Source organism: Geotrypetes seraphini, chromosome 8 (assembly GCF_902459505.1).
Source record: "Geotrypetes seraphini chromosome 8, aGeoSer1.1, whole genome shotgun sequence".
Taxonomy (NCBI): domain Eukaryota; kingdom Metazoa; phylum Chordata; class Amphibia; order Gymnophiona; family Dermophiidae; genus Geotrypetes; species Geotrypetes seraphini.
In genome coordinates, this window is record NC_047091.1 from 35,410,848 (window position 1) to 35,434,233 (window position 23,386).

The following is a 23,386-nucleotide window of genomic DNA, read 5'->3' on the forward strand; positions in this document are numbered from 1 at the left end:
GGAAGGCATCTGCCTCGAGACGGTCCTGGGAGTAAATCCGTGAACAATAGAGGGGCAGTTTGCGAGTCTCCGGGGAGGCAAACAGATCCACCTGAGGAGTCCCCCAGCGGTCGAAGACCTTGCGCAGAACTCGGGAGTTTAGCGACCACTCGTGCGGCTGGAGAAGACGACTGAGTTTGTCGGCCAGACAATTCTTCTCTCCCTGAATGTAAACCGCCCGCAGGAAGATGTTCTGGGAGGTCGCCCATTCCCAAAGGCGCAAAGCTTCCCTGCACAGGGACCAAGAGCCCGTCCCCCCTTGCTTGTTGACATAATACATTGCCACTTGGTTGTCCGTCCGTACCAGGACCACCTGATTTTGCAGCAGATGACCGAAGGCACGAGCTGCCAGAAAAATGGCACGAAGCTCCAACACATTGATGTGACAAAGACGGTCCTCCGCCGACCATAGCGCTTGAGTCCGCAGACCGTTGAGGTGAGCTCCCCACGCGTACTCCGAAGAGTCCGTGGTCAGGACCTTGCGATGTGGAGGGACGAGAAAGAGCAAACCCCCGGAAAGATTGGAAGAGTTGGTCCACCAACGGAGCGATCGTCTCAAGGAAGGAGTCACCGTCACAGGAAGGGAGAGCGGGTCTCGATCCTGACGCCACTGGGAGGCCAAGGTCCACTGAGGGAGTCTCAGATACAATCGGGCAAACGGCGTGACATGAACTGTCGAAGCCATGTGGCCAAGGAGAATCATCAGCCTGTGTGCAGAAATGGAGCGCTGCCGCACAATCTGACGGGCCAGGCGAAGAAGAGCCTCCAGTCTCGACGAGGGAAGGAACGCACGAAGGCGAACCGTGTCCAGCACGGCCCCGATAAACTGAAGGGATTGAGCCGGGCACAGCTGCGATTTGGGAAAATTCACCTCGAACCCCAGACGTTGAAGAAAAATGATAGTCTGTCGGGTCGCTGAGATAACCCCCTCCCAGGAAGAAGCCTTGATCAACCAATCGTCCAGGTAGGGGAAGACCTGCAGCCCCTGAGATCTCAGGGCAGCCGCAACCACCACCATACACTTCGTGAACACCCGAGGAGACGAGGCCAGCCCGAAGGGAAGGACGCGATACTGGAGGTGCAACTCCCCCACCTGGAACCGTAAGAACTTGCGGAAGGCGGGATGCACCGGAACATGAGTATATGCTTCTTTCAGGTCCAGGGAGCACATCCAGTCCCCCGAGTCTAACAGAGGGTACAGGACTGGGAGGGACAACATACGGAACTTCTCCCGGACAAGAAACTTGTTGAGCCCTCGGAGGTCCAGAATTGGGCGTAAGTCCCCTGTCTTCTTCGGGACCAAAAAGTATCGGGAGTAAAAACCCCGTCCCCTTTGGTTCGGGGGAACAGGTTCCACCGCCCGAAGGCTCAACAAGGACTTGGCTTCCGACAGGAGAAGAGGAAGCTGGTCTCGACAGCCAAGAGAAGCCCCCGGCGGATGTTCCGGCGGACTGGCTAAGAAGTTGAGTGAGTAACCTTCGGAGATGATCCGGAGCACCCAAGCGTCCGACGTGATCTCGGCCCAGGCTGGAAGAAAGGCCTGCAAGCGGCCCCCGATAGGAAGGGGGTCCTTCGACAGTGCGGAGGGGGCCCGCCACCAACCGCGCATCACGTCAAAAAGACGGAGCGGGTTTAGACGCTCCTTGCGCCTGAGGCTTTGGTTGGGACGCTCTGCCCTGCTGCGGGGGACGCCGGGGCGGAGGTCTAAATGGCTTCTGCGGCGGAGCCCGGGGTTTAGGACGGACCAATGAGGCAATAGAGCGCTCATGTTCGGACAAGCGTTTGGTCGCCGCCTCCAAGGACTCATCGAACAACTCGGAGCCAACACAGGGGAGATTGGCCAGACGTTCTTGCAAGTTCGGGTCCATGTCCAAAGTGCGCAGCCATGCGAGACGGCGCATCGCTACCGCAAAGGCGGATACGCGAGAGGCCAACTCAAAGGCATCGTAAACTACGTGAAAGAGGTAGAGACGCAGCTGAGATAAATTGGCCATAAAGGCTCCAAAATCCTCCTTATGGGAATCCGGCATGTCCCCATAATACCTGGGCAACGCCTTCACCATCTGCCTTAAATAGGATGAGAAGATGAATGCGTAATTAAGGACCCTGCAATGAGAGGAAACTGACTCAATTAGTAAAGCCAACATATGAGAAGAACCTCCTAGACTGCAACGTGGCTCAGAGATATATATAACTCTAAAGAGGGGAAGGCAACCCCCTCTTGAACTGAGAGGTATACAGGTAGGTTCAACTCAAGAAGGTATTAACTTATAACTGTATTCAATAATTCTGAATGTTACTGCTTTCAAAAATTTTTAACAGAAAAGGAATTGCATCCAGATTGCACAGAGGGTGTAAAAAATACACTTAGCTTGTATGCAAAATAACTTCTCAGGGTCCCGACGTGGCCCCGTTTCGGCGACTGCTTCAGGAGACCCCGCCACTCGAGAGTTAAAATTTTGCAAAATGTCACAATAGTGGAAATGTTCAAACTGTGATCTGTAACACAACACCACAAATACGAGTAAAATGCATTAGATACAGGCGTAGAACCTCAAAAACTACTGTATCTGTGCATAATTCATAAGAATTACCAGCTGACAAGAGAGAGGAGAGCACAAAAATAAGATGAATACATACCGGTCAAAGAGCTGAAAAATTCTGAGCAACAGAGAACGCCGACTCCCGCTCTGGTATTTAAACCCAAGGGGGGGAGGGGGTGCCCGTGCAAACGAACGTGATGACGTCATGAGTTCACAGTGCAGAAGAAAAAAATTCCTTTATTTTTGCTGATGATGCAGAACGTAAAGAGACAGAAGTGGACGTAATCAAAGGAATGCTATCCATTCAATTTCGTTATTGAGGCCATTCGGGTGAAGGGAATTCAAATTGAAGATCCATTTCTGTTCTCTTCTCCACAGGATGCGGGCAATATCTCCACCCCTAGGGCAAATTATACAGTCCAGAACCGTGAAGATAAAATCTTCCAAAGTATGATGAGCATATTGCCAATGTTGAACCAAGGGTGCCTCCTGCACCCCTGTGCGAATACGACTCATATGTTCACCAATCCTGAGTCTCAACTGATGGGTAGTGCAACCAACATAAATGAGCTGACACGGGCATGAAATAGCGTACACAACATGATGTGAATTGCAATCTGTACTTGACTGTGTATACTTCAAGTGAGAAGGAAGTTGCATATGTTGGACTGTAACACTGTGAGGGCATATTTTACACCGCCCACACGGAGAATGTTGCCCCCGTGGGGATTGTAAAAGAGGTTGACTCAAAAATTGAGAATGAGTGAGTTTCTGTTTAAGATTCAAAGCTTTTGAAAACGCAAACCTGGGAACCTCATGAAAAGCTTCATGATACTGTAAAATTGACCAATGACGTTTGATGATTTTCTTAATTTGAAACGCATGAATGGAATATGGTATCACACATACCAATGAACAAGGTTTAGGTTCAGATGTTGATTGTAGTAGCAAAGATAAGGGAGGGGGAGTGGTTATTCAAGATATTCATGATTATATTATGGAAGCACATCGTCAACTTAGTGATTCCACATATTATGAGCAGTTGCAGCAGGACCCTACGCAATCTATACAGGACATCATTTCTCACCTTTTGGTTCAAGCTCTTGAAAAGGGGGTAATCACTGAGAGGGAATTCAGATTTTTGAATTGTCCATACCCTCGGATACCTGTTATTTATTTTGTTCCGAAGATACATAAATCTTTATCTAACCCTCCGGGCAGACCGATTGTATCTGGCATTGGATCTCTCCTTGAACCTTTATCAGCCTTTGTAGACTTTTACCTCAAGGACAGGGTCCCGCTTGCTCCTTCTTATGTTTTGGACTCCACCAGTATCATCCATTTTTTGTCATCTTTTCAAGATGTACCCCAGGATGCCATCTTACTCACCTTTGACATTGCTGCTTTGTACACTAATATTCCTCAGCGTGAAGCTATTGAAGTTATTCGAGCAGAGCTACATAACTTGGAGTTTTCTACATCCAGGACCCATTTCCTGTTGGAGTTGGCACAAGTGGCACTCAGTATGAACTATTTTCAATTTGACCAGCAATTTTACAAACAGATTAAGGGTACTGCTATGGGGTCTAAAATGGCCCCCTCTATAGCATGCCTATATGTGTCACAGTTTGAACAACGGTTTTTATATTCATCTGAGCATTGGCAGCATTTTTTGTTTTGGAGAAGATTCATTGATGATGTCTTTGCCGTTTGGATTGGCACAGAGTCAGACCTGTCGGCATTTTTCGATTGGCTCAACAGTTGTGATCCTAATCTCCAGTTTACCATGACTAAGGATCGTCATCAAGTCTCCTTCTTAGATATCAAGATTATTTTACATCAGGGCAGTTTTCAGACATCAATTTATCGTAAGCCCACTGACAGGAATAATCTCCTTCAATATGATAGTTTCCACCCTAAACATCTAAGAAATAATATACCTGTTGGACAATTTTTACGCCTTAGGAGACTGTGTACTACGGTGGAAGAATATGTGTACAAGGCAGAAGAAGTCAGGCACAGATTCTTACTAAAAGGCTATCCGTCAGCAGTACTTGTGTACCGGAGACTACGTGCTGCAGTTTGCCCCTGTTTGGAAGCGGGGAGAGAGGTGGCAGATCTCGGGCAGGCGGCCGGAGGCAGCGGTCGAGCCGGGATCTTGGGGCGAAAGCTGTGCTGATGCGTTGCTGCGGTAGATGGTCTGCAGATGAGAGAGCTGAGAGGCGCCTCCCACGGAGCCCACTGACCGGATGTGCTTGGTGGATCATGCTGGAGCGGATGACTCGCCGGCCATGGCGTCCCGTGGTCGTTGCGGTCATCTTCGCTGCTTCCCCCTATTTCCTGCACTCCTGGCATCAGCAACAATGGCCTGTTCGGCGCTTGTCCATCCTGAGTCTGAGGGCTTCTGCACTGAAATCACAACATCAATCAGCTCAGCTTTTCTTAAGAGTTTCCCACCGAGGCCGCACAAACCGAGTGCTATGGAGATCGCAGCAGCTGCAAAGCAGGAGTTCCCTGTCTGTCCCAGATCTTGCGGCACCTACTTACACCAAAATTAGTACTGGGTGGCTTTTATGCAGAAGAAGAACACTAACACTCACCACATGCCTCATCTATGGCAGTCATCTTGTAGCAGTCGTTCATAGTAACAGCTGAAGCAAGGGCAGTGAGTCATAAGGATTATATAAAGAAGACCATCACAGACGAGGAGTCTTAGCAACCTGGACTATCAACCAAACCTCTTACATAAAGAAGTCCTTTTTATGGGAACGTCATCTTTCCTCCAAAACTTACTTGATCCACTTCATCATTGAAACTGAAACTGTAGACTGATGTTTATTTTTTTATTTTTTATTTTTTCCAGTTTATTAATTATTTTTAATCTTACTAATCTTCTGCATCTATACCTCTCTATCCTCTCTCTTTGCCTTCTAAAAACTCAATTCAATACAATCTTGTTAGAATGTTTATTTCTTATTCTTTCATCTATCTGTACTTCTCACTTCTCTATTCTCTTTAGGTACTTTAGTTAGATTGTGAGCCTTCGGGACAGTGAGGGAATTTTCTAAGTACCTTCCTTACCTATAATTTTAATGTATATTTTCTGTAACCGCTTAGAACCTAACGGATGTAGCGGTATATAAGAAATAAATTACATTACATTACATTACTTAAGAAAGCCTACAAAAGAGGTTTATATGCCAATCGATCTTTGCTACTACAATCAACATCTGAACCTAAACCTTGTTCATTGGTATGTGTGATACCATATTCCATTCATGCGTTTCAAATTAAGAAAATCATCAAACGTCATTGGTCAATTTTACAGTATCATGAAGCTTTTCATGAGGTTCCCAGGTTTGCGTTTTCAAAAGCTTTGAATCTTAAACAGAAACTCACTCATTCTCAATTTTTGAGTCAACCTCTTTTACAATCCCCACGGGGGCAACATTCTCCGTGTGGGCGGTGTAAAATATGCCCTCACAGTGTTACAGTCCAACATATGCAACTTCCTTCTCACTTGAAGTATACACAGTCAAGTACAGATTGCAATTCACATCATGTTGTGTACGCTATTTCATGCCCGTGTCAGCTCATTTATGTTGGTTGCACTACCCATCAGTTGAGACTCAGGATTGGTGAACATATGAGTCGTATTCGCACAGGGGTGCAGGAGGCACCCTTGGTTCAACATTGGCAATATGCTCATCATACTTTGGAAGATTTTATCTTCACGGTTCTGGACTGTATAATTTGCCCTAGGGGTGGAGATATTGCCCGCATCCTGTGGAGAAGAGAACAGAAATGGATCTTCAATTTGAATTCCCTTCACCCGAATGGCCTCAATAACGAAATTGAATGGATAGCATTCCTTTGATTACGTCCACTTCTGTCTCTTTACGTTCTGCATCATCAGCAAAAATAAAGGAATTTTTTTCTTCTGCACTGTGAACTCATGACGTCATCACGTTCGTTTGCACGGGCACCCCCTCCCCCCCTTGGGTTTAAATACCAGAGCGGGAGTCGGCGTTCTCCGTTGCTCAGAATTTTTCAGCTCTTTGACCGGTATGTATTCATCTTATTTTTGTGCTCTCCTCTCTTGTCAGCTGGTAATTCTTATGAATTATGCACAGATACAGTAGTTTTTGAGGTTCTACGCCTGTATCTAATGCATTTTACTCGTATTTGTGGTGTTGTGTTACAGATCACAGTTTGAACATTTCCACTATTGTGACATTTTGCAAAATTTTAACTCTCGAGTGGCGGGGTCTCCTGAAGCAGTCGCCGAAACGGGGCCACGTCGGGACCCTGAGAAGTTATTTTGCATACAAGCTAAGTGTATTTTTTACACCCTCTGTGCAATCTGGATGCAATTCCTTTTCTGTTAAAAATTTTTGAAAGCAGTAACATTCAGAATTATTGAATACAGTTATAAGTTAATGCCTTCTTGAGTTGAACCTACCTTTACTGTATATCAAGCTATGATTGGATGAAAAAACTCTCAGTTCAAGAGGGGGTTGCCTTCCCCTCTTTAGAGTTATATATATCTCTGAGCCACGTTGCAGTCTAGGAGGTTCTTCTCATATGTTGGCTTTACTAATTGAGTCAGTTTCCTCTCATTGCTTAATCTGTCTTTCTGACTCTATTTGTTACATTGTCCCTGTGCATTGGAAACATAATTAAGGACCCTGGCAGCCATCATGGAGTTGGAATAGAGGCGACGACCAAACTTGTCCAGGGTCCGCCCCTCTCGCCCGGGGGGAACCGCAGCAGAGACCCGAGAAGGCTGGGATTTCTTCAACGCCGACTCAACCAGCAACGACTGGTGAGACAACTGCGCTTTATCGAAGCCCTTACAAGGGACTGTGCGGTACTTCGACTCCATCTTAGATGGAACTGCTGTGACTGTAAGAGGGGAGTCCAAGTTCCTCAGGAAGGTCTGGTGTAGAACCTTGTTAAGAGGTAGCCGGGGAGTCTCTCTGGGAGGAGAGGGCAAATCCAGCTCCTCCAAAAATTCCTTCGTGTATTGCGACCCTGACGCTAGATCAAGGTCCAAAGCCCTCCCCATATCCAGCACAAATCGTGAAAAGGAGGAGGGCTTCGAAGGCGGCGAGGGAGAACGAGAAGCCCTCATCGCCAAGCAGGAAGGGGAAGCCTCACGAGAATAACGAGGTTCCTTCCCCGTGCCCGAACCCGAACCCCAAGAGGCCACACCAAGCGACCTCGATGGGGTCGGGGACTGGCCATGCCCCGAGGAACCCCTTCGGGAAGTCCCCGGGGTATGGGGGACCGAGGCACGCCCCCTCCGTCTTGGCGAAGAGTCCCTCGAGTACTCAACCTTGGAGGAACGAAGAAGCCTCGGATTATCGAGGCGAAGCTCGGAGACCCGAAGGGTCTCGGCCCCGGTCAGCGAGGAGCGACCGCGTCGTCGAGGAGAGACCCATTGACGTTTGGGCTTCCTTGATCGACGCTTCGCCCGAGGCCGACCCGAGGGCGAGGAGCCCCGGGAGGATCTCGACGAGGAGGAAGAGGAGGAGATCCTCCGAACCCTCCGCACCTTGTCCCGAGGCCGCACGCTCCGCTCAGGCTGGTCAGCCGAGGTCGAGGGCAAGGCCGGGGCCGAGGCCGAAGCCGTCCCGGGGGCCGAAGTCGAGGGTACCGAGACCGAGGCCACCGACGCCGGGGCCGCCGAAGGCGGCTGGAGGTGCGCGAGGGCACCGAACAGCTCCGAGGTAATGAGCGCACGGAGTAAGTCCTGAAAGGCCGGCACCGCCATCATGGCAGGTAGATCCGGGGCCGGCGGGTGCTTCCTCGAGGGCGACCTCGGTCTCGAGTATTCCCGCGGGGCACCCGACTTCGACGCTCGGGGCGGGGCCGAGGACGACCCACCCGCCCCCGTCGATGAGCCTGAGGATGGCTTCTTCGAGGCTGGAAGAGAAGAAGGAAGTGAAGACTTACCCTTCGTCGACTTCGGGGTCGAGGAGACCGGCTTCGACGAAGCGGGCTGTCGGGGCGAGGTCGAGAGAGACGAGGCCGAGGTCAAGGCCGGGGCCGAAACCGAGGCCGACGTCGAGGCCTTCCCCGCCCCGGCGTCCACCGCAAAGAGCTCCGCCATACGAGCGCGACGGCGGCGGAGGGCCCTGATTTGAAAAGTAGAGCACCGAGTACAGGAGTCGGTCGGGTGCTCAGGGCCTAGGCAAAGTAAGCACCACCGGTGAGGATCGGTTATCGAAAGGAGACGATCGCACCGGGTGCACTTTTTAAAACCCGTCAAGGGACGGGACATGGACACGAAACCCGGCCGGGAACGAACGAGGTCCTGCGGCCGCGGCTCCCGGGAGCCCCCGGAGCCGAACGGAAGAAAAATAAAAGTTGTTTTTTTTTTTTTTTTCGACGAAAACCGCTACACAAATAAATAAAAAAACAAAGTAAGCACAGCGACCGAGAGGAAAACACTCAGCCGCGGTGTCAGAAGGCTAACAAGAAGAGCACAAATTCCACAGGGCTTCTGGCTCCGCGGAAAAGACTGAACTGAGGACCACGAGGTGGGGATGCGCCCTCTAGTGGGCAAGAAGGCATGCACATGCGTGGTGCAGTGTAGCAAACTTGAAACTTCAATCAAGTTTGCTTGAAAAGCTGTCCGCGCTGGGGCTCCGTAGATGACGTCACCCACATGTGAGAATATCATGCCTGCTTGTCCTGGGATAATTGCTTCTACAAACTTCGTTTAATTCATTCCATTAACCTCTGTTCTTGAACCTTCTTCAATCCAAACTCTTAATTCACTCTAATTATTTCACATATAGACTACTGCAACTCTCTTTACTATGGTATAACTCAAAAAGAAATCCGTAGATTACAACTGATCCAAAACACCGCAATCAAACTCATTTTTAAGGCTAAAAAATATGATCATGTTTCCCCACTTTTTCGAGAGTTACACTGGTTACTGGTCTCTCACTGAACTAAATATAAAATTCTCCTTCTAAGTTTTAAAATCAAGGCCTCTCACCTACTTGTCTTTCTACATAAATATCTCATTCCATATACCCCTCCTAGGGTCCTTAGATCTACGAATTAAAACCTATTGACAGTACTTTCAATCAAGGACCTTATACTATACTAGAAATTCTCAGTAGTTGCTCCCTCGCACTGGAATGCAATGCCATTTTATCTTCGCAATGAAAATTCCTTAAGTAAATTTAAAACAAATCTCAAAACATTTCTCTTTAAAGATGCCTACCAATAAGTGTGTATGGGGGGGAAGCTTTTAAGAAGCGACATCTCTGTTTCCCTTTCGTTACTCCCCCTTCCCTTCCTTTTATTTTTATTTATCATTGTAATTAAAACTTCCCTATCCCCCAAAACATTTTGTTTCTAATCAGTCCTAATTCGTCATAGTTTTAGGTTTACCCTACTTTTATTTTACCCCATCTAAATCAAAAATTATATTAGACCTTTCTAATTTTTAATATTGTAAACCACCCAGATACATGTGATGGTCGGTATATCAAGCCATGAATAAACTTGAAACTTATCTAATGGATATATGAGACATGGTTTTGTATGACTGTTTGATAACCAATTATCCTCTATAGTGTACTTAGGTAATTGAAATCACCCATTATTAAAACTTTTGCCCAATTCCCCAGCTTTCCTAGTCTCTGCAAACATCTGTCTGCTCATTCTGTCCCGGGGACTGTAGTATAACACTTCCCTTCACATATGGAATTTCTATCCATATGGATTCCACACTGTTATCTATGTCATGAGGAATGTTTATTTTGTTTTGATTCAATTCCCTCTTTAACATATAGCGCAACCTCCCATCCAATATGATCTACTCTATCCTTGAGATATAATTTGTACCCAGATAACACAATGTCTTCTTTCCACCAAGTCTCTGAAATGTCTATTATATCTACCTCCATAGGGTCAAATTTGTGTGAAAGGCCCTGCAGAAAATATAGCTGTCCCCGATTCTCGGTGCCAGAGAATCTAGGTTACTTACGGATAGCAATGTGGACAGACAGAACAGGATGGGTCACTGTCAAAGCCCAGATGTGGAGACTGTGAAGGGCCTTCACGCCATTCACTGCAAGCAATGTTTCTTTGACGTCATTGAAATCCACTCCTTTTGGTGTCCCTACAGAAGGTAAATACTGGGTTAAAAAGTACCAAATCCACCCACAAGAAGATAGATAGAAGATTGGGGGTGGGAAGGGTCTTCAGTGAGAGAAATTTCATTACTCTCGTCCCTCTTTTGAAAGTCTAGAGAGAGATGAAGAACATGCGTAACTAGGTAAAAGGAAGCCCTGAACTTCTCACCTTCCATCAACACCAGCAAGACATCCCTGAGGATTGTAAGTGTGGTCACCAGAACCAGGACGGAGAAGAGGAATGTGCAGATGGGGTCAATCATTTTATACTGAGGCTGGAAAGAGAGAAAGGTTACGTTTGTGATGAAGAGGGATCCTACCATTTCAGCTGGAGAGAGATCATCGGTAATTGCAGAGAACTGTCCTCTTCTCAAGTCACAAACATGAAGAGAGGATATTGCTTTAAGGGCTGTAATGAACGTTTGGAAGAGATATTTCCAAACACACAATAAGCCTTTCATCTGCATTCTCCATGATTTCCACCTTTTCTCTCCTCGGTTCCCTGTAACTCCACCTGCAGCTCTCTCATTTTAAATTCCGGTAACGCCCCTAATCCTATCTCTACATGCAATACCCCAACCTCTCATTCTCCCTTCCCCCCAGGCACTCCCCCAACTCCTTAGCTTTCACTGTTCCTCCATCCCACCCTCCCCCATGGGCACCTTCAATCTTGATTCCCACAATCCAGTGGAACTCTTAGCTTGCTCTCTCCCATCCTGTATCCTTTACAAACTCTCAGAATTGGGGGGTGGGGGAAGAGACAGAGCAATTTTCATGAACACACAATCTTGCTCTGCCCCCCATGGCATACACTAAGCCTTCCCTCTCCCCTCCAGCGCATCCCCAGCCTGCATCAATGACCATCACCCTATCTGAGAGCTTGGTTTGCTCCCACCTCTCCCCTCTTTCCTGAACGCACACAAGGTCACGTGCTCCTCCTCTGCCAGCCTAGATCCAACCGCTCGTTGAACTACAGAGCTATTTGGACACCAGCATTGTTCAAACGAACAGTCGGGTGCAGAGGAAAACATGACCCGATGCGCAGTCGTACGCCTTTCCTCTTCTTACTGCAGTGTCTTGGAGATTGGGCAGAGAGGGATTGAGGAGCGTCACAAATGCCAGCGCTGCCGCACAATAATGTTTAAATTCAGCGCCATACAAGCCGTGCAGTGTTCCTTCAGGCATAAGAGGCGCTAGAACCAACTCTTACCTTGAAGTAGATGACAAAAGCGGCTACCAGAACCCCAATGCTCTGCAGCAGGTCCCCCAGCACGTGGATGAAAGCCGCTCGCACATTGGGGTCCCGCTGGTCCCTAGAATCTGAGGAATGTGAATCTGAAGATCCATAATGGCTATGCCCATGTCCAGGCTGATGGAGACTGATCCCCATTCTGCAACAGAGAAACAGAATATGCCCGCTTATATTTCTTATATACTCCTACTATTTATTATTTCTTTAGCGCTGAAAGGCGTCCTCAGCGCTGCACATTTTAACATACAATAGACAGTCCCTGATCAGAAGAGCTTACAATCTAATTTAGACAGGACATTTCAGGGTTGGGGAGATTATAGTGGGTCTAGGTATCTGACAGCAGGGAGTGGGAGTTAAGAGTTGAAAACAGATTCAAAAAAGCGGGCTTTTAGCTTGGATTTGAACGCTGCTAGGGAGGAAGCACGACGTATTGATTCAGGCAGCCTGTTCCAGGTATATGGCACGGCAAGAAAGAAGGGATGGAGTCTGGAGTTGGCAGTGAAAAAGAGGGTGCAAATAAGAGGGGCTTGCGCAATGAACGGAGATCACGGGGAGGAGCATAGGGGGAGATAAGTGAAGAGAGCTATGGGGGGGCTTCAGAGCGAATGCACTTGTAAGTCAGCAAGAGGCGTTTAAACGGTATTCAGTAATGGACGGGGAGCCAATGAAGTGACTTGAGGAGAGCGGTAATGTGAGAATAGCGGCTCTCACAGAATACGAGTCACGCAGCAGCATTTTGAACGGATTGAAGAGGCGAGAGGCGCGCGGGAGGCCCGAGAGAAGTACGTTGCAATAGTCTAAGCGCGAGGTGATAAAGAGCGTGGACAAGGGTTTTGGTCGTGTGTTCAAAGAGAAGAGGACTGATTTTGGTAATATTATAGAGGAGGAAGTTACAGGATTTGGTAGTTTGATGGATCTGAGCAGAGAAGGAGAGAGGAGTCAAAGATCACCCCAAGATTGCGAGCGGACAAGACAGGGAGGAGGATAGTGTTATCCACAGAAAGAGAGAACGGCGAGAAGGGGGAGGTGGGTTTAGACAGAAAGATAAGGAGTTCAGTTTTAGATGGTGGCAAGACATCCAAGTGGCAATGTCGGGCAGTTCTTTCACATTTGACACACTGAAATAGTTACAAGCTAAAATTAGAAGCTTCTGGCAAATGGGTAGAACTTCAATGTTAAGACAGGAAACGATAGAAAAAAAAAAAAAAGAGAGAAGAAAAGTCTAGTGCAAAGTACAAAGAAGAGACCCCTAGTGGGGGCAACAGGAGAGGGATTTTTTTTTACTGTAATGAATAGCTGAATACAGTACAAATAATTGAGGACATTATTTGGCTGAAAAATGAACACAAATAATTAACAGTACATTAAAATGAAACGATATTACTACGGTTAGTGACGTGCATAGGGAATCTTTTATTATGATTTTTAATAACTCCACTATTGTTCTTTTCTTCTCCCTTACAACTAAGAAGTGCTCTTAAGAGACCTATTGAACATTTGCAAAGTTTGATTTCAGAAAGAACAAAACGTTCTCCATTTTCACGGGAAAGTCAGATTCTCGATTCGGAAAATATGGCCCCGACGCTGCTGCTCAGCCTGTCACGTGGCGCACTTGTGGAAGGAATGGCCAGACATGCGAGTCTAGCTTATATCCTCGGGCCTGGGAAAGTTTCCACCACAGAACTGGGTCTTCGCTTCTTGGAAAACACGGCTCTGCAAGGAATTTGTTGTGCATTTCAGTTTTTGATGGAATTTTTCCTAAATCAGAACATTTAGGGCTCCTTTTACGAAGCAGCACTGGCGGGTTTAACGCGCGTGACTTTTCATCATGCGCTAACCCCTGCGCTGGCCTAAAAACTACCACCTGCTCAAGAGGAGGCATTAGCGGCTAGTGCATCCGGCGGTTTAACGCTCACTATTACGCACGTTAAATCACTAACGCACGTAAAAGGAGCCCTTAACGATAAAAATAGAATCTCGTGCAGCCCCCTCCCCCCCCAAAAAAAACAAAATACAAACAACCCAAAACCAACAACTCAGATGCATTCCAAAGAATTTCCGGACTTTAGTTTTGGAAGGTTTCTAATCTCCAGTTTCAGTTAATTCCAGATTATCTCAAGGCTGGCTTAAGTCATGTGAAAAGTCAACAAGTTCACGTATAGTCGAGAAAAATTTTATTTTTGCCTCAGTCCATTTTAAATTCATCTATTCTTATTTGTCATTTAAAACCTCGGGTCGATGCATGTGGCAACCGCAAGAAATACATCCTCTGACAAGACATGAAAAAATTACTCCGATTTCTTTGAAACTACTTTCGTTACTCCATCAAAGATTTTACAGAGGTAGAGAAGACTTCGCTGTAAGCAAAGCAATTGGAGTTAACGACAAAGAATTATTTGCTTCACAGGTCAACTGTTCAAAAGGCTTTAAGAGAGGATATCAAACCGTTCTTTGAGGCCCACTGCTTAATGTTTACTCCCTTACCATCATCCACTTCAGAGAGGTAAGGCAGCGTGGCCCTCTTTATGTTCTAACGCTGAAAAATGTTATCCTGTGTTTTGAGTTCTATCCAGTCACAATATTGGCCAGGGTCCAACTTGTCTTCTTAATAATATGTTAACGTTGTTATGGAAGCTTGGGAAAATAAAGAATCATGCATGCCTAACTGGAATGCATGTGCAAAGCACTTCAGATCACACACCTCTGTAACCCTCAGGGCTTTTCTCACGTCGGTTCCCTTATCTCCTAAAACATCGTGAACTTGATTTTTCCCAAAGATTTCAATTTGCCTGCCGAAGCTCTGTCAGAAAAGCTGGCAAACTCCAGTGCAACTTCCATGAAAAAATACTCGCAATGCAAAACAGTAAACTTTTACTGGAAGCCATCATTGATCCGGCGGGTGGTAAGTCTTGCAAAAGGATTCGGTTGTCTTCTCAGAAGTCCATGAATTGGTGGTGGTGGTGGTGGTGGTGGTGGTGGTGGGGATTCTCATAGCATTAATTAATGGTATTTTGCAAAGTATCTTTAAAACTAGTCATACACTGGCAGGATAACCTTTTCTGAAATATTGTCTTTTTGCATCTAGGCTCTAGAGAAGGGGCCATCCAACCTCAGCCCTCACCAGGTCGGGTTTTCCAGGATTTCCCCAAAGGAATATGCATGAGATCTATTTGAATACAATGGAAGCAGAGCATGCAAACAGATCACATGCAATTTCATCGGGGAAATCCTGGAAACCCAACTGGATCATGGCCCTCAGAGACCAACATAGGACAACCCTGCTCTAGAGTGAATGCCAGATTTTTAGTCAATGCCTTCTGCAATGGAGAAAGGCCAACATCAATGGCTATCATTTTACTGAGAGCTATGTGCAACCTGCAGCCCTCTGGGCTGGTTGTGTCCAACTGCTTTTCCTTTGACATAAAATTGCTTAAGTTCAGTTGACTTTCCAGGTTCTTATATTCACTTTGTGCTTTAACAATTATTTAAAGTGGAGGTTGTAAAGTTTTTCAATTGGCCTATGCCGTGAGAATTTGATGCCTTATATATGATGCATAGAACTTTGGTGGGTCTTTGACAACTACCATAAGGACTTTGTTTCATTTTCTTTAGGTAATATTTAAAACAACACTCTCCTATAATATATAAAAAGCCAAAAATATTCCACTTATAGCCAAATTTCTTACTACCAACTATTTATCACTTATATAGCACCGAAAGGCGTACATTTTGACATTTAATAGACAGTCCCTGCTAAGAAGAGATTACAATCTAACTTAAGAACATAAGAAGTTGCCTCCGCTGAGGCAGACCAGAGGTCCATCTTGCTCAGCGGTCCGCTCCCGCGGCGGCCCATCAGGCCTACTTGCCTGAACAGTGGTCCTTGACTAATTTTATAACTTACCTCTAATCCTATCCCTATAACCTACCTCTACTCTTATCTGTACCCCTCAATCCCTTTGTCCTCCAGGTACCTATCCAAACCTTCTTTGAACCCTGTAGCGTGCTCCTGCTTATCACATCCTCTGGTAGCGCGTTCCATGTTTCCACCACCCTTTGGGTGAAAAATAACTTCCTGGCGTTTGTTCTAAACCTTTCCTCTTTCAATTTCTCTGAGTGCCCCCTTGTACTTGTGGTCCCCCATAATTTGAAAAATCTGTCCCTGTCTACTTTTTCTATGCCCTTCATGATCTTGAAGGTTTCTATCATGTCTCCTCTAAGTCTCCGCTTTTCCAGGGAGAAAAGCCCCAGCTTTTTCAGTCTGTCAGTATATGAGAGTTCCTCCATACCCTTTATTAGCTTAGTTGCTCTTCTTTGGACTCTCTCAAGTACTGCCATGTCCTTCTTGAGGTACGGCGACCAGTACTGGATACAGTACTCCAGGTGCGGGCGCACCATTGCACGATACAGTGGCAGGATGACTTCCTTCGTCCTGGTCGTGATACCCTTCTTAATGATGCCCAACATTCTGTTTGCCTTCCTTGAGGCTGTGGCGCACTGCGCCGACGCCTTCAATGTTGTGTCTACCATCACTCCCAGGTCTCATTCAAGGTTGCTCACCCCTAGCGGTGATCCCCCCATTTTGTAAGTGAACATCGGGTTCTTTTTCCCCACATGCATGACCTTGCATTTCCCTATGTTGAAGCTCATTTGCCACTTTTTGGCCCACTCTTCCAGCGTTGTCAGATCTTTTTGGAGATCTTCGCAGTCCTCCATGTTTTTGACCCTGCTGTATAGTTTGGTGTCATCCGCAAATTTAATAACCTCACATTTTGTTCCTGCCTCCAGGTCGTTAATAAATATATTGAACAGGAGCGGTCCCAGCACCGACCCCTGTGGAACTCCGCTCGTGACCCATTGCCAGTCTGAGTAATGGCCCTTTACTCCAACCCTCTGTTTCCTATCCGCCAGCCAGACATGACATGACATACATACAGAGTTTAAAGATGCAGAACCCAAGGTGAGAGGAGTTAGGAGTTGAAGGCACTTTGAACACTGCCAGAGACGGAGCCTGCTGTGGGAATTTGGGCAACTTTTTCCAAGCAATATCGCAGCAAGGTAGAAGGGATGAAGCCTGGAGTTGGCAGAGGAAGAGAAGGGCACAGATAGGAGGGACTTACCAGCTGAGAAGAGCTCGCGGGGGAGGGAGCACATAGGGGGAGATAAGTGAAGAGAGATAGGGAGGGGCAGCTGAGTGAGCACATTTGTAAGAGGAGTTTGAATTGTATTCAGAAAGCCAGTGAAGTGACTTTAGGAGAGGGGTAACGGGAGTATAGCGGCTCTCACTGAACACGAGTCTTGCAGCTGAATTTTGGATGGATTGGAAGGGAGTGCGATGTCTAAGTGGGAGGTCTGAGAGTATCAGTAGTCTAAGCGCAAGGTGATAAAGGACAAGGATTTTAGTAGTGTGCTCAGAGAGGAAGGATTTTGGTAATATTATAGAGCAGGGGGGGTCAAAGTCCCTCCTCGAGGGCCGGAATCCAGTCAGGTTTTCAGGATATCCCCAATGAATATGCATGAGGTCTATTAGCATACAATGAAAGCTGTGCATGCAAATAGATCGCATGCATATTCATTGGGGAAATCCTGAAAACCCGACTGGATTGCGGCCCTCAAGGAGGGACTTTGACATCCCTGTTATACAGGAAGAAGCGGCAGGTTTTAGCGATATGTTGCATCCGGGAAGTGAAGGAGAGCGAGGAGTCAAAGATGACCCCAAGACTGCGAGCAGACAAAATAGGGAGGATGAGTTTTGTCCACAGAGAAAGAGAACGGGGAAGGTGGGTTTAGGCAGGAAGATGAGCAGCTCCGTTTTAGCGGCAAGACATCCAGGCGGCAAATTTACACAAGATAAGAGCAATAGCTTCACAACACAAAAGGTCAAGTGATGTGTACAGAAAGTTTCGTGCCAGCCTAGCACAGACACCAGAGAAATCTTGTGTGAAATTTTCATAGCATTCAGCTTTAGACTATTATTCAAGCAAATATGAATAATGATATTTGTGGTCAAATCATTTTAAATAAGAAATAGTTGATAAGTCTCCAGCTCTGGGCATAAAGGATCTGGCAGGGCATCCCACAGCGCCAGCACAAACCACACTGCTCAGTGAATAATACGGCCATTCAGCTGGCAAGCTGCAATTCTGCCATCCTCTTCCTCCATCCGCTGCACCACTCTGGAGATCGAACTTACATGATGTTCACAGCCACAGCACAGGCAGAGGTGATGAGCATGGTCCCTCCTTCGATCTCATAGTCGTTGGATAAGAGTCTCTCCACTGCTAGGTAAACAAGGACGCCTGTCACAACCCAGATAGAAAGTACAGACAACAGCGCTCCGAGAATCTCTGTAGGGGGAGAAAATCCAAACACAGGGATAACAGATCTGGAGATCCACAAGGCAAGGTACTGACCATCCTCTTAACAAACCTTATGCATGCACATGTTTAACCAGAGTGCAGACTGGCACCAAAAGGGAAATATTGTTGAACAATTAACAAAATAGATTAGATTCCAGAGATGGTCCATGTCACGGCTTAAACTGGCAGTGACCGGGGGGGGGGAGGGGGAAGGGTGTCGCTAAATGGGACAGTCTAAGAAAGGCACAAGCATGGTGTACAAAATTACTACAAATAACATTTCAGTCTACTTTACCACCTTAATTAGATGGTAGAAAACCCCAACTGTTATACTCCTTTCTGCCACACCTGGAATTTCTATCCCTAGCAACTCCAAAGTAGAGGTCTGCATGGGAATGGGGATCGCGGGAATCCTGCGGGAATCCCCTCTAACCCACGGGACTCCCACGGGGACCTCCCTCTGGCCCATGGGACTCCCACGGGGATGGAAGGCTTTGGAAGCAGGGTTCGTCCATATAATATAATGGACAAGTCAGCCTTAGTAAAAGAGGGGGTTTATAAGTTAATTACCTGAACAGAAAACAAAAAAAAAGGGTTCCACCAAAGAGATTCCACAAGGAAAACAGCAGAGCAAACACAAAAGAAACTGTGGAATTGATGATCCTGTCAGAAGTAATTGCTGCTTTTTATGGGGACGGGCGGGGATAGAGGGAATTCCTTGTGGGGACGGGTGGGGATGGAGAGGATCCTGGTGGGGACGGAGAGGATCCTGGCGGGGATGGGTGGGATTTCTATCCCCGCGCAACTCTCTACTCCAAAGCGTGGCTTTTCTTTCCACAGAACCTTTACCATATTTGATTTATACCATCCCTAACAAAGCACCACTTGATTACCAGTTCTAAATATTGTAAACAGCACTGCTCCCTGGAGCACCTGTCAACTTCTGATTTTCCCCCTAGTCTATGAAAGGCAATAATCAAAACCCTTCCCCATAGGTAAAATGGTGTTCCCCCCAGGGACGTCACGGCTAGCTTCTCCGCATATTATTTGACAATGCAAGTAAATTTTACACATTGTAAAGAGGAGTTCCAGGGGAAAGAGTGAGACTGGAGATATGTACACTATCTCTAATGGGAAAATTATGCGCAGAAAAAGCAGACCACTGCACATCATTTTTTCAGAAATTAACAAAAACAGAGCAAAAGTCTTCAGTGCCTTATATTCCAGCTCGTCAATCTTTTCACATTGTTATATTGCTGGCGATTTCCTGTTGTCCGTAGTGACCTGGAAATTCAATGCAGACGCTGTATCCAGCGACAGGCACTGAATTTACGGTCTATTTTTGGCTAACAGACATAGTTGGATTAGGCCAAAATTTGTTGGTTAGCTGGCTAAATCTGAATGGCCAAAGAAATCACTCTTTTAGTTGACTCTATTTGACTGGCGACTTTAGCTTGCAAACCAATGAATACTGACGGTGACTGGATATGTCACGCAAAAGACGGTCACCAGCCAATCCGCTAAGCCGGATATTCAATGGAACATAGCCTTCTATCTCCCACTGAATACCGCAGGATAACTGGCCACGTGCAAAGTTAGCCAGCTGGGAGCTGTTCCTGACCAACTACATAGAACTAAGTGTCAGCCTCACTCTTGTTACGGCGGCGGCGAAAAGGGCGAACAGAATGCTAGGAATGATAAAGAAGGGGATCACGAACAGATCGGAGAAGGTTATCATGCCGCTGTACCGGGCCATGGTGCACCCTCACCTGGAGTACTGCGTCCAGCACTGGTCGCCGTACATGAAGAAGGACACGGTACTACTCAAAAGGGTTCAGAGAAGAGCGACTAAGATGGTTAAGAGGCTGGAGGAATTGCCGTACAGCGAGAGATTAGAGAAACTGGGCTTCTTCTCCCTTGAAAAATGGAGACTGAAAGGGGACATGATTGAAATTGAAGGAAATAGACTTAGTAGATAAGGCCAGGTTGTTCACCCTCTCCAAAGTAGGGAGAACGAGAGGGCACTCTCTAAAGCTGAAAGGGGATAGATTCCATACGAATGTAAGGAAGTTCTTCACCCAGAGAATGGTGGAAAACTGGAATGCTCTTCCGGAGTCTGTTATAGGGGAAAATACCCTCCAGGGATTCAAGACAAAGCTAGACAAGTTCCTGCTGAACAAGAACGTACACAGGTAAGGCTAGTCTCAGTTAGGGCACTGGTCTTTGACCACTGGTCTGACCCAGCAGCAGCAATTCTTATGTTCTCATCGGCCTCCTTTAGAGAGAAATAAATCTCGATATCACAATGGTCTTTATTACAATGCCCCATGTCCGAACTGCCAAATGACACTGGAGAAAGGAAATTACTGACCGAGCTCCTTCCCACTACAAAAACCTCTATAATTTATATTTTGCTGAAATTCAAATATTGTAGAAATGCTATAATCAATAACGCAGTGAACTGACCCATTAAACGTCTCATTTTCTAAACTTAAGAGCGGCTCAGCTGCTTTACAGACTTACTTATTTCAGCAGGTCTGAGACAGTTATAAAGGTTTTGCGAGCAGCCACGGCAAGGCCTTTTTCATTACATTGCTCTTTAAACATATGGTTTTAAGAAAGGTTTGGACAAATTCCTGGAGGAAAAGTCCATAGTCTTATTAAGACATGGGGGAAGCCTCTGCTTGCCCTGGATCAGTAGCATGGAATGTTGCTACTCTGGGTTTTGGCCAGGTACTAGGGACCCAGATTTGTCACCGTGAGAATGGGCTACTGGGTTTGATGGACCATTGGACTGACCCAGAATGGCTGTTCTTAAGTTCTTACATGAGCCAAGTATAGGACAATTAAGCCATTGTGACATCACTGATGAGGCTGGCTCTGAGGCACTGTGGAATGAGGCATTATGACATCACAATCTCAGCTCTGGAACGTTGTTCTCATTGGGGGTTCCGGAATCTTGCTATTCTTTGAGATGCTGGAATGTTGCTACTCTTTGGGTTTAGGCCAGGTAGTAGTGACCTAGGTTCTCCTTTTACTAAGGTGCACGCAAACCCCACGCTAAACGAAAAATACTAACGCAAGCTCTGTGGAGGCGTTAGCATCTAGCATGTGCTAAAATTAGTAGAGCACCTTAGTAAAAGGAGCCCCTGGATTGGCCACCGTGGGAACGGGCTACTGGACTTGATGGACCATTGGTCTGACCCAGTAAGGCTATTCTTGTTTCATAAGAACATAAGAAGCGCCATCTCCGGATCAGACCTTCGGTCCATCAAGTCCGGCGATCCGCACACGCGGAGGCCCTGCTAGGTATACACCTGGCTTATTTTATAGCCAACCATATCTTTATATGCCTCTCTCAAGGAGATATGCATCTAGTTTGCTTTTGAAGCCTAGGACTGTCGATTCCGCAATAATCTCCCCTGGGAGAGTATTCCAGATGTCAACCACTCTCTGTGTGAAGCAGAACTTCCTGATATTAGTCCTGAACTTGCCCCCCCTTAGCTTCATTTCATGTCCTCTTGTCCGTGTCAAATTGGACAATGTAAATAGTTTTTTCTGCTCTATTTTGTCGATTCCTTTCAGTATTTTGAAGGTTTCGATCATATCCCCACGCAGTCTCCTTTTCTCAAGGGAGAACAATCCCAGTGTTTTAAGTCGATCCTCATATTCCAGTTTCTCCATACCCTTCACTAGTTTAGTTGCTCGTCTCTGCACCCTCTCCAGCAGTTTTATATCCTTCTTTAAGTAGGGAGACCAATGTTGGACGCAGTATTCCAAGTGGGGTCTGACCATTGCCCTATAAAGCGGCATTATAACTTTCTCCGATCTACTCGAGATTCCTTTCTTTATCATGCCCAACATTCTATTTGCCTTATTTGCCGCTGCCGCGCATTGTGCCGACGGCTTCAGGGTCCTATCTATCAGTACACCCAGATCCCTTTCTTGTTCACTTTTTCCCAGAGTTGCACCTGACATTCTGTACTCGTATTCCTTATTTTTACTGCCTAAATGCATTACCTTGCATTTCTCCACGTTGAACTTCATCTGCCATTTCTCCGCCCATTTTTCTAACCGACACAAATCGCTCTGGAGTTCCTCACTGTCCTCCTGCGATCTGATTGCCCGGCAGAGTTTTGTGTCGTCTGCAAACTTGATGATCTCACTGGTTGTTCCGTTTTCCAGGTCATTGATATAAATATTAAAAAGGATCGGCCCAAGTACCGAGCCCTGGGGTACACCACTAGTCACTTTCTCCCAGTCGGAGAACTTCCCATTTATGCCCACTCTCTGCTTCCTATTTTCCAGCCATTTGCCTATCCATCTTTGTATATCTCCCTCTATGCCATGGCTTTGTAGTTTCCTGAGAAGTCTTTCATGTGGAACTTTGTCAAATGCTTTCTGGAAGTCCAAGTATATTATGTCCACCGGCTTTCCACTATCAATTTGCTCGTTCACGGTCTCAAAGAATTGGAGTAAATTCGTCAAACACGATTTCCCTTTCCTGAATCCATGTTGACTGGGTTTCATCAAGTCATGTGTGTCCAAGTGCTGAACTATGCTATCCTTGATCAGTGATTCAATCATCTTGCCGGGGACAGATGTAAGACTCACAGGTCTATAGTTGCCCGGTTCTCCTCTCGATCCTTTTTTGAAAATTGGCGTGACGTTCGCTTTCCTCCAATCGTCTGGTATCTGGCCAGTTCTGATTGACAGGTTTGCAAGTTTTTGCAGTTACTCTCCTGTTTCTCTCCTGCAGTAACTCTCCTGTTGATTTTTAAATTGCAAGCTAGCTTATTATATCTTCAAAAAAAAGGTAGTATAAAAGGTTCCCGCCGTGCTCAGGTGCAGGCGAGATGGCCTGCACCTGAGCACGGCGGGAACAAGAATACTAGCAGCCAACGTAAAGAAGGAGATCGAGAGGGCTTTAAACTACAGAGAGGGGGAAAGCCGACAGCTGACCTGATGACGCTTCGGACAGCAGTATCAAGAAAAGATGCTGAATGGGCTGACTGCAGGGAGGAGGACGGGGGT

The 23,386-nt window shown here is 46.5% G+C and overlaps 1 protein-coding gene across 1 annotated transcript in view; it reads right to left on the reverse strand.

The window, feature by feature from the left end:
* Window positions 1–23,386, reverse strand: part of SLC30A2 (solute carrier family 30 member 2) — a 39,328-nt gene that overhangs the window by 6,362 nt on the left and 9,580 nt on the right. The window contains exons 4-7 of the mRNA XM_033953900.1: window positions 18,187–18,340; window positions 11,952–12,132; window positions 10,911–11,016; window positions 10,594–10,728 (exon numbers count right to left, since the gene is read on the reverse strand). Coding sequence (XP_033809791.1) covers window positions 10,594–10,728; window positions 10,911–11,016; window positions 11,952–12,132; window positions 18,187–18,340 — 576 coding nt within the window. The remainder of the gene's footprint in view (window positions 1–10,593; window positions 10,729–10,910; window positions 11,017–11,951; window positions 12,133–18,186; window positions 18,341–23,386) is intronic.